The sequence below is a fragment of the Stomoxys calcitrans genome, chromosome 4 (assembly GCF_963082655.1).
Source record: "Stomoxys calcitrans chromosome 4, idStoCalc2.1, whole genome shotgun sequence".
NCBI classification, from domain to species: Eukaryota; Metazoa; Arthropoda; class Insecta; order Diptera; family Muscidae; genus Stomoxys; species Stomoxys calcitrans.
In genome coordinates, this window is record NC_081555.1 from 98,373,829 (window position 1) to 98,386,206 (window position 12,378).

At 42.9% G+C, this 12,378-nt stretch overlaps 1 protein-coding gene across 1 annotated transcript in view; it reads left to right on the plus strand.

Moving 5' to 3' along the window:
- LOC106095990 (lopap) overlaps nucleotides 1-12,011 on the plus strand; it is a 31,344-nt gene extending 19,333 nt beyond the window's left edge. Inside the window, exons 3-5 of the mRNA XM_013263477.2 lie at nucleotides 3,686-3,809; nucleotides 11,522-11,678; nucleotides 11,749-12,011. Coding sequence (XP_013118931.2) covers nucleotides 3,686-3,809; nucleotides 11,522-11,678; nucleotides 11,749-11,911 — 444 coding nt within the window. The 3' untranslated portion in view covers nucleotides 11,912-12,011. The remainder of the gene's footprint in view (nucleotides 1-3,685; nucleotides 3,810-11,521; nucleotides 11,679-11,748) is intronic.
- The last annotated feature ends 367 nt before the right edge of the window (nucleotides 12,012-12,378 follow it).

Consider the following 12,378-nt stretch of genomic DNA (forward strand, 5'->3'; position numbering starts at 1 on the left):
CTTTTGGTTTCTTTGATTTCATTATTGGCCGGGCGAAAACCTTTGCACAGTGGGGAGAAATTTGATTAAAAAAAGTTTATGAAATATGTGTCTAGCAATACGTGTCTAACAATAGCTCCTCTGATCATTGTTACATTAGCTTCAAACTTTATAAAAACTCTGGAGAAATGGTTCCTCCGCTAAACAGAACTAAAGCTGATTGTGATAAGTTTCGACCCACATACTACATCGCTATCCTTTTGAGACTTGAGAAGGATGTGTACCATGGACAACTGTGGACCACGAACTCCTTGAACCAAAAACTCCTGAGGATCGCCGTTTGAGACTTGAGAAGGAAGTGGTTACTGTGGACAACTGTGTATATGATGGTCAAGTGAGCCACGAACTCCCTTAACCAAAAACTGCTGAAGATCGCCTGACAATACCACGCCTACAGCAAGGACAAGTCCACAAAAACAGCTCTTCATCGCATTGGAGGTGCATACAAAAATGTAAAACCAACGACAAATATGGAGTCGCTGGAAACTCTAGGCTTGAAGGAGATTCCAGACTTGCGCTGGAAACTCGCGGTGAGCTTCCGATGGGCATTGTGCGCGAATGGAGCGATCGTGTTGGTGTTGACGTCGCGGAGGACTAAACCGTGATAATTTTGCGCAAGGGCATCTTGTTGCGGAATTGTTCACCCACGATTCGATCTGGTGGAGTTAGCATCAGGAACGTAGCGCTCGCAAAATATCTGGGTGTAACTGTTTCAGAGCGAATGGGTTTTTGAATCAGGTGAAGAAAAAGATGACTGGAGTAGCCGGACTGGTTAAGCGTGTTCTGAGAAGTGATTGGGGTCTTAGTCGTCGCGCTGTTCGGTCCATATATGGTGATCTATTTGTTGCTTGCGCAACTTATGGAGCGCCTGTATGGCACGGAATCGCTGCGACAGTCTTAGGACGAAAGAAGGTCCTCTCTTGTCAGAGGATTGGCTCACTGCACTAATGGAATTCCCTTTTTTATACTAAACAGAACAGCCATGTAACTCACGAGTAAATCAAGCGGGGGCGCGCCAACCAATACCTGTAGTGCATCTATCGAAACAGTCCTACACACAGGCAAGCATGCCAGTATTGCCACCCTCTGATAAGAGAGGACCTTCTTTCGTCCTAATTGCTGCGACAGTCTTAAAACGAAAGAAGGTCCTCTCTTGTCAGAAGATTGGCTCACTGCACTAATGGAATTCCCTTTTTCATACTAAACAGAACAGCCATGTAACTCACGAGTAAATCAAGCGGGGGGGCGCCAAGCAATACCTGTAGTGTATCTATCGAAACCGCCCTACACATAGGAAAGCATGCCAGCATTGCCACCCTCTGACAAGAGAGGGCCTTCTTTCATCCTAAGACTGTCGCAGCGATTCCGTGCCATACAGGCGCTCCATAAGATGCGCAAGCAACAAATAGACCACCATATATGGACCGAACAGCGCGATGACTAAGACCCCAATAACTTCTCAGAACACGCTTAACCATTCCAGCTACTCCACTCATCTTTTCCTTTACTCGATCCAAATGGACCAGGAAACCCATTCTCTGTGAAACAGTCACTCCCAGATATTTTACGAGCTCTTCATTCCTGATGATAGCTCCACCAGATCGAATCATGGGTGGACGATTCCGCGACAAGATGCAATTGTGCAACATTGTCACGGTTGTGTTCTCCGCGATGTCAACATGTTAGTCGGCTCAAGGCACTCATTTTGGAGCGTCTTGATGATAAGTGGAGAACTAGATGGACGAACAGTGGCAATGGTCGGGTGACTTACGAATTTATTCGTGACGCGACGTTCATACGACACCGCCCGAACTTTGGCTTCGGCCTATGTGTGGCCTTCATACTGACGGGACTTGGCTCCTTTAATGCACTTTTGCATCAGAGGAATTTGTCCGCGACTAATCTGTGCGACTTCGGGAGACCTGAGGACTGGGGGCATGTACTGATGGAATGCAGACATTAGAGATTTAGTTTTAATGGGGATTAGCGAGGCGGTGTGTGATTTCAGTAGGCCCCTTGAAGATGAGACATCTGTTGCAAGGCTGGTCACCTTTTCCCGGGAAGTATATATTAGGAGACGACAAGACTTAGTGGTGGCATGAATACACGCTAGGTGTTGTGGTACTGGCACGACCAGGTGATTTGGTGCTGCGCATGACATGACCACGCACCTGCCTTGCCCATGTTGATGATGCGGCGTTTGCCCACCGTTGCTTCCCGTAGCTTTTGTGGTCGTGTTCGATCATCCATGAGGGTGGCCGCGTTAATTGTTGAGTCAAATGTTGGAGCTGATACGTGTGGCGTAGCCTGTCAGGGCTGCCGTGTCCTGTTTGTGTATATCGTCCTGATGTATATTGTTTTGGTGTATACTCTTGTATGCTGGCTAAAGATCGACTTAGGGCGGTTTCTTTCTCCCAGGAGACCAGTCCGGAACTGTTTGGAGCTCAACTGGTAGTAGTCTTTTTTAGGCTACGAAGTTTGACCGGAAACTTTAATCTGGTGCCACGGGTGTCAGGAGCCCCTGGAACTTCGGCCTGACAATAGTGTGGCCCCAGTGGGGAGCAACGTTGTGGCTGTGTTTTGTACCCAAATCGCGGGTAGAGTATAAGCTCGGCGTGAAGTTTCGTTTTCAATCTGCCTTGACCCATACATCGGAGGTTTAGGTTGTGCTCCTCTCCTAACTAAGGAAGCGAGCACGTCCAAATACGAGCGATCAAATTGGTGCTCACGTGTGGGTTACCACATGTGGGAGCATTGGTAGACGCATTGTATTCACCCTGGGTCCTCGTAGGTTTGGGCCATGATGGCAGGCATCTACGTTAAACACGACATTCGTGTAAGAAAGATTCTCAAATAGCCCACTGTGGCAGCTTCTTCACCATTGTTATGTGGTAGAAAATTGAAGATTTAAATATTTGATTTTATTCATGAGCTTCTTTCCTTAGCAACCAACCAAGCTCTCCCAACCATCGCAGGCACTTATTAAAGCCAAATAGCAATGCTTAATAATATGACACGAATTGACTTTGCGTGATGTGGCGTGGCGTGGCCTGGTCGTGGTCAGTGGTCACATGGAATTATCAATGTAACACATCATTATTGGCATCTTCATCAATGTTATCGTTGTCGCTGTCGCTGTCGCTGCAGACGAGGCCATCAATGTCGGCTCTTCGACACAAAATTACTCCTTTATGTCTTGCTTCGTGTGTTAAATTGGACTGTCCATTGTAAAGAAAAGGCGACATCATTGATTTTCATTTAAAGAATTGCGATTTTTAATCAATTTTTTCCTCGCATGATTGGACAACAAGGAAAATAAGTTGCCATCAGAGTAGTCCTTATTAGGGACAGAAATCAATTTCTTTTGCTGTAGCATTTTTTTTCTGAGTATTGGCGCGGTGAGTGGACGATGAATGCCTGACGGGCTCGTGTTTCATTTTTGATCTTATGCCGAAAAATTATAAGGTTGGTGCAAAAACGTCGCCTTGTATTTCATGTTTCGTGGCTTGACATTATATGACATGTAAGCGACCCATCATCTTTCATCATTTTGCCTTTCATGGAGGCATAATTTATTATCGAAAACATGTTTGATCTAAAATTCATTCATTTACTTTCATTTTCGTTTTTGTTAAATTTCTTTTAGATTACCATGAACTTTACCTACATATTTGCCGAGGATCCTTTACGTGAAAAGTTGCAGGGTAATATCACTTGGGACATACCTGATTTTAATACTCCAGCTCATTGGATGCATACTGAGGATATATGTAAGTTTAATTAAACATTGATTGAAATTGTTGGATGTATTGGTCCAGCTGAAACCAGTATAGGGGTTGTTTTTGTTTCTATTTAAAATAGAACGCAAAATACAAACCCCTTTTTTAAAAAGTTTCAGGCAAAAGCTAATCCATCATCAGTCTGCTTTGGTCCAAAAAGATTACATGCTTCCGCCTCTCACTAATTAGTGAGCTGTGCATGCCTTCTTGAGACGAACATTGGATCATATTAGGGCATCCTTCTTCGAGCGCAGTAAGAAAGGTAAACCACCAACCCCCAATATCTCTACGATTGGTGGTCTGCTTCCGTTTCCAGTGGAGTGGCAATTCTTAATGCCGAGAGAAACCCAGTGAACCAAACCTATACGAAAAATCGGCAAATTCTTTCGATTTTGGATCTTAGTTAGGAACACCCAAGCCCCTATGCTGATTCATGTCTGGTATTGTGTCTCCACCTGAGTGCCGGTATCTGTTAGCCGCGAAAGCCGGGCAATGACAAAGGAAATGCTTCAACGTCTCATCATCTTCCCCCCAAATTCATTCGATTTCGAATCTAAGTTAGGAACAGGCATCTCTATGTTGATTCATGTCTGGTATTGTGTCCCCACCTGAGTGCCCGTATCTGTTAGCCGCGAAAGCCGGGCAATGAAAAAGGAAATACTTCAACGTCTCATCATCTTCCCCGCATGCCCTACATATGCTATCACTTGCCGCACCGATTTTACATTAGTGAGCTCGTAGTCCTATGTGTCTCGTTATGATACCAATAGCTATACTGACCTCCTTCTTACTTCCCTTCAGTAATAGCCTCGTCTTCTCGCGATCTGTATCAAAATGCAAAAGTAGCAAAACCCTACTACACGAAGGCGAAAGATTTTCGCCCTATTAGTCTGTCATCCTTTATGCTGAAGACTCTTGAGAGGTTGATAGAAACATATCTTAGGTTAGGTTTTAAAAAAGGGGGTGCGGATATTAATCTGTCCCATGTCACTATGGACATACGCCTAAGCCAGTAATCGGCTTGTTGTGCGCTCTAAATACTAAAAAAGCAACCTCGAAAAAGTAAATCTAAGTTAGGAATTCCGTGCTTCTTACAAAATCCTTAATGGTTGTCCATGCCATGACCCTTAGTTAATTCATGTTTGGTATTCTGTCCCCACCTAAGTGACGGTATCTGTTAGGCGCAAAAACCGGGCAATGACAAAGGAAATGCTTCAACGTCTCATCATCTTCCCCGCATGCCCTACACATGCTATCACTTGCCTCACCAACTTTACATAAGTGAGCTCGTAATCCTATGTGTCCCGTTATGATACCAAAACCCGTCCGCTCCACTCAACTTCATTTCAGTAATAGCCTCGTCCTCTCACGATCCGGATCATCCCATAGGATTTTCGCCGCCTTACTGACTGTTTCGCTGTTCCACAGTGTTACATGCGCGTTCGTTACCCACGCCATTTACTCATACTGCGTCGACGGCAGTTCTCTGACCTTCATCGTCAAATCTTCTGTCCTTTCATTCCCCCTTACTCCGTTATTATTGTAGCCGTTGAGTGGAGCGGACGGGTTTTTATTTCTTATTATTTTATTAAAATTATCTGTGTCTCGGAATAGGTACTACCTATTACGAAAGCATTTTAAAGCCTTTTGGAGTAGACTAGAAATGGACTCCATAGACTCAACATCTGCGGTGGTGGCGTCAGACCGCAGAATGTTGTCCTCCCCTCCTATAGGTGTGGGTGCCTTGGCACCTGTAATCGAGAGTAATACTTCAAGCGCACAACTAGTCGTCAGACTAATTAATGAGAAAGAGACGGATAAACCAGAGGGTGCACAGTTCCTCCCCAGCCTTTATATAAAGGTGGTGTTTCTGACTCGGATTCAGACAGCAGGGTGTCAATGAAACAGTCATCATAGCCGAATCAAGAGATGAGGGCATCGGAAAAACGGCAGAAGTAAGCGATCCGGTGCACGACGAAGGAGACAGAGGAGTATGTACCGGCAGCGCAATCGGGCGAAAGTGCAGAATGCTGGAAGGGATAGAACTGACATTCCAAGCACTTCTACGGAAGCTGGAAAAAGAATCAGATCTCCCGAAGAGCATAACACTGCTAAAATGCTAAAGAAGAAAAAGAGCTCCCAGCTTTCAAGTAACTCTGGAAAAGCCAAGCCAGTCATCCCGTAATGGAGACTACAGTCAGTGTCCTGCGGAGGTAGACAAAGTCGGAACAGGAACGAAGGAAGCGCGCGCGGCCCCTGAGTCTTCATGGAGGACTGCGACTTCCAAACTGAGGCCACAGTCATCACAGAAGGGGAAGATGGTCGCTGAGAATGGTAAGGAGCCGCCCTCTTACGCCAGAGTGGCAAGGAAGCACAACAGAGATGAGCTGACTTATGCAGTCATCAATATCGGCTGTGCATCCGGTAGGATTCCACCAGATCATCGGTCCCAAGTGGAGGATCTGGTTAACGATCGGATTTTTGAGCATGTGTGGAACTCTGTAGAGGGTTCACCCATACAAATGATGAGCTGCGAGTATAGAGGGGATATCTTTACGCTGCGTTTTGCGTCGGCGGAATGTATTAATACCGTCTGGGAGGGCGCAAAGCTCGACCTGGTGTGAAAGATAGATATCACCCTGTTCACAAAGGCGACGGTCTTCATCAAGGGACGGGGCAGAGAAGTGGGTGATCTTCCAGAAGGGGGGAAGGAGGAAGGAACTCTCCTTGTGGTTGGCATTGATCAAGCCTCCGTGACGAGTTTGGCTAAGACTAAAGGCATGGCGCACTACCATAGGCAGAAATTCTCATTTTGAGACATCAGGCCGTGCAGTGGCAGGTGACTTAATACCGCCCAACAAACAGGGGGCTGACAACGAGACAATCACGGCCTCTCTCAATATTGGAAAGACTAGGATAAGCAAATTTCCTAATACTTAAATCGCAGGCAGTGCAGTGGCAAGACACGCAACACAGCCTAACAAATAGGGACCCGACGACGGACCCATCACCGACTTCAAAATTCGAAAGACTGGGATAGGTAAAGATCCAAATATTGAAACATTAGACAGCGCAGCGACAGGATTCTCAATGCAACCCAACGAACAGGGAGCCGATAATGGTACCATTACTTACTCCCAAGAAGCCCATTGACTAAAGGTTTGGAAGAATAAGATAGGCAAAGATCCTAGTATTGAAACATCAGGCAGTACAAGGAATGGAAACCCAATACAGCCCAATAACGAACAGTGAGCCGACGATGGCACCATTACCGACTTTATAAAGAATCGGAAGACTAGACTAGGCAAAGAACCTGAAACGGTGACATCAGGCAGTGCATTGACAGGAAAGTCAATGCAGTCTGAAGGACAGGGAGCAGACGATGAGATCATCACCAACTCCCAAGGTGCCCATTTACTGGAGGACCAATGATTGAGGTAATCCAGGTAAACCTCCACAGGAGCGAGACTGCTACACATGCGCTGATGGATAAAATCAGCAAGCGCAAGATTCATATTGCCTTAATTCAGGAGCCATGGACGACCCGGAGCAAAGTTTCTGGACCGAACTATACCAACTACCAATCATTCTATGCTAACACTGGTACTCTGCCCTTAACTCGAACTGCGTCGACGCGAAAGGCTTCGGGCTAACCAAATTTATTGACAGCAGTCCTCTGGATTTTGGCGCCAAATCAGTCCAAGCAGTGCCGTGCACTCGACCTCAAGTGTCGCCTCAGGTATCAGATCGGAAACTTCTTGACTTCCTATACCGCGATGGTATGAGCTGCTCCCATTCTCAATCTATTCTCCCATCACCTAAGTCTCAAAGCCGCAGTGGCTACCTCACACTTAATCTGTATATCAATGGGTCGGATATCTAGAAGAGTCTCCAGTGCCCTAGGGGTTATGGTCCTCATCGCTCCTCCTATGCCAAGACAACATGTTCTCTAAACCTGTGGTATGGTCCTTATGTTACGCTCCTGTAGAGCCAGTGGACTATCCTCGGATCATTTCGAGCTAAGTGCCAAACATCTGAGAGCCTTCTCAGTACGCTCCTGAATGTGACACTTCCAATTAATTTTCCTATCCAAGATAACTCCTATGTATTTGACCTTGTCAGATATCGGAATCGTTTTGTTGAGGAAACGTGGATTGGTCAAAAAATGCCGTTGCAGTGGCTCTAGAAGTAAACATCGGGCGATATACATATATTTCAGATATATCAAAATCTGAACCGATTTCTATGAAATTCATCAGTAATATTAAGAGTCATAAGAAAATACTTCCTGCCAATTTTCGAGAGAATCTGTTAACAAATGACCATTTTATAGTAGTAGTAGTAGTAGTAGTAGTTCTTCTTCTTTATTTAACTATTTTTTCTTTTCATTTAATATCAAGAATACATTCAGTTATTCTAATTTATTTTTAATATGGACAATGTATCATCAATTCGTTGTGAAGAAGTAAATAAATAAATGTTATTGCGACAATGTATTTAACGTCTGTCGCTCAATAAATTTTAACATCTTGGGAATTCTTTCTATTGGAATTCAGATAATAAATAGTGTCTATAAGTGTATGCTGATTTTAAATATGTTACGATGTTGTCCCAATCGGCATCATTCTTGCCGTCCAATTTCTCCAAAATCTCTTCCTGATTCAATATTGTCTTTCCAAAGGCCATCATTCTAAACTCGCTTAAAATAGGACATATACCAAGGAAGTGTTGAAAGGTTTCTTCTGCTCGCATGTTGCACAATTTACATAATCGCTCCTCTTCACTGGTAGTAAATCTGTTGTACCCCAGGTATAACATTCCACTTCTAGCTTTAAATATCCATGCAATCTTTTCTTGTGTATATTTTATAGCATTATTATTGCAAATCAGACGAACATGTATATGGGAGTTATATCCAAATCTGAACCGATTTCAAATGAGTCAAGCTAGCCGCTTGACATTTTGCACAAATACTTCTTATTAGTGTAGGTGGGTTCGGACTGTAAATGGGCCATATCGGTCAATATTCTGATATAGCTGCCATATAAACCCATCTTGCAGCTTGACTTCGTGAGCCACTAGAGGGCGCAATTTTTATCCGATTTGACTGAAAGTTTGCGTGTGGTGTTTTGTTATGATTTTCAACAACTATGCTATGTACGGTCTAAATCAATCCATAACCTGAAATAGCTGTCATATAAACCGATCTCCCGATTGGACTTCTTGAGCTTCTATAGAGCGCAATTCTTATTCGATTTGGCTGAAATTCTGCATGACGTGTTTTGTTATGACTTCCAACAACTATTCTTATCCGATTTGACTGAAATTATGCATAACGGGTTTTGTTATGAATTTCAACAATTGTCCCAAATATGGTTCAAATCGTAAATAACCTGATATAGCTGCCATATATACCGATCTAGGATCTTGACTTCCTGAGCCACTAGGGGGCGCAATTATTATCCGATTTGGGTGAAATTTTGCACAACGGCTTCTCTCATGACCTTCAACATACTTGTCAAATATGGTCTGAATCGGTCTGTAGCCAGATAAAGCTCCCCTATAAACGGATCTCCCTATTTTACTTCTTGAGCCCCTAAAGGGCGCAATTCTTATTCGATTTGGCTGATAGTTTACACAATGACTTCTACTATGGTCTCCAACATTCAATTATGGTCCGAATTTGACCATAACTTAATTTAGCTCCAATAGAATAGCTTTCCTTTTATCCTTTGTTTGCCTAAAAAGAGATACCGGAAAAGAACTCGACAAATGCGATCTATGGTGGAGGGTATATAAGATTCGGCCCGCCCGAACATAGCACGCTTTTACTTGTTTTTGTTTAATTTATTGTTTCAATGGTTCATTTTTGCTTTTTATACCCAGCACCATAGAATGGGGGTATACTAATCTAGTCATTCCGTTTGTAACACCTCGAAATATTCGTCTAAGACCCCAAAAAGTATATATATTCTGATCGTCTCGACGTTCGGAGTCGATCTAGCCATGTCCGTCCGTCCCTCTGTCGACCTGTTGATGTAGGTCGTTGGGGATTGAAAATGGGCCATATTGTTTCAGGTTTAGATATAGCTCCCATATAGCTCCCGATCTCCCGATTTGACTTCTTGAACCCTTACAAGCCGCAATTTATGTCCGATTTGGCTGAAATTTTGCACGTGTTTTTCCGTTATGACTTCCAATAACAATGTGCCAAGTACGTTCCGAATCGGTCTATAACCGTATAAAGCTCCCATATAAACCGATTTCCCGATTTGACTTCTTAAGCTCTTATAACCCGCAATTTTGATAGTTTTGGCTGAAATTTTGCACGCGGTTTGCTGTTATGACTTCCAACAGCTGTGCCTAGTACGGTCCGAATTGGTCTATAACCGTATATAGCTCCCATATAAACCGATCTCCCGATTTGACTTCTTTAGCCCGCAATTTTTGTTCGATTTGGCCGAAATTTTGCCCGCGGTTTGCTGTTATGACTTCCAACAGCTGTGCCAAGTACGGTCCGAATCGGTCTATAACCGTATATAGTTCCCATATAAACCGATCTCTCCATTTGACTTCTTAAGCCCTTATAAGCCGCAATTTTTCTTCAATTTGGCCGAAATTTTGCATCCTGATATAGCTCCCATATAAACCGATCTCCCGATTTGACTTCTTGAGCCCTTACAAGCTGCAATTTGTATCCGATTTAGCTGAAATTTTGCAGGTGGTGTTCCATTATGACTTCCAATAACTGTGCCAAGTAACGTCCAAGTAGGTCTATACCCTTATATAGCTCCCATATAAACCGATCTCCCGATTTGACTTCTTCAGCCCTTACAAGCTGCAATTTGTATCCGATTTAGCTGAAATTTTGCAGATGGTGTTCCATTATGACTTCCAATAACTGTGCCAAGTACGGTCCAAATCGGTCTATAACCTTATATAGCTCCCATATAAACCGATCTCCCGATTTGACTTCTTGAGCCCCTGGGAGGCGCAATTTTTGTCCAATTTGGCTGAAATTTCGCACGTGGTGTTCCATTATGACTTCCAATAACAATAACCAAGTACGGTCCGAATTGATCTATAACCTGATATAACTCCCACATAAACTATTCTCCACATTTGAATTCTTGAGCCCCTGGAAGCCGAAATGTTTGTCGATTTGGCTGAAATTTTGCACGGTGTATTCTGTTACGACTTACAATAACTGTGTCAAATGCGGTCCAAATCAGTTTATAACCTGATGTTGCTCCCATGTAAAGTGGTCTCTCGATCATCCTTGTTCGGAACCTAGTAGCTTTATTTTTTGCTGGTTTGACAGAATTTTGGTATGTAGAATAAAATTAGAGGCCTCAATTTTCGTCTGGTTTGGCACAAAGACATCTGTTGTAACTTCCAGCATCAGTGCCAAGTATGATCCAAATCGAGTTGTATACTAATCCAGGCCCTCTTAAATACCGATATCCACAATCAAGTACCGATTTGATTGTTTTAAAATAAATCAAATACCAACTGAGTTAACAAGGGTACATTTTTAGCAGACTCCATGGTGGTGGGTGCCCAACATTTTGGCCATCCTAACATAACACGTAATTACCTGTTTATGTTTTGCGCGTTCATGGCTTATGTGATTATTGCTATATAGTATGTATATATATACACAACAATAAATAATATTTAATTTTTTTATATTTTTTATACAGATGAAGGAATTTACAACACCTATGTCCTAGATACTGATTACAAATCATGGGGCCTCATCATGCACTGTGCCGAGAAGAAGAAACATCCTCGCTATCTATCGGCTTTGTTATTGTCGCGTGAGACCACATTGGGTGAGAATGTGATAAATTTCCTAAAGTGAGTTCCCCTTGAATGTTTACATTTCAAAATCTTTAATTACACCGCCTCTTGCGATTTCTGTTCACAGAGAAAAGTTGCCACGTTATGACATTGACTTGTCCTTCATGTTCCCCATCAATCAAACCACCTGTGATAACCTAATGGAATCATCGCAAGACGATCCTTTGGCCTACATTGTAAATGGCCGTAAAAATGCCAAAAATATGTTTAAAATAATTCTTAAAAATTAAGAAACATACATTTAGATATATAAAACTTAAAAAACAAATATTGTACTTGTAGAACATAATAGAAATTTTTAACCCAAAAGAAGATCATAAACAAGCAAAAGCGTGCTAAGTTCGTCCGGGCCGAATCATGGTAACCCACCACCATGGATTCTGCTAAAAATGTATACAACATAAATTAAGTTGTAGGGCATAATTTTATTCTACATACCAAACTTCTGTCAAAGCATCATAAATTAGAGCTTCTACAATAGAACCGAACAAGGATGATCGAGAGACCGGTTTACATGGGAGCTATATCAGGTTATAGACCGATTTTGGCCGTACTTGGCACAGTTATTGAAAGTCGTAATAAAACACTGCATGCAAAATTTCATTTAAATCAGAAACAAATTGCGGCTTCCAGGGGCTCAAGAAGTCAAATCGGTAGATCCGTTAATATGGGAGCTATATCAGGTTATAGACCAATT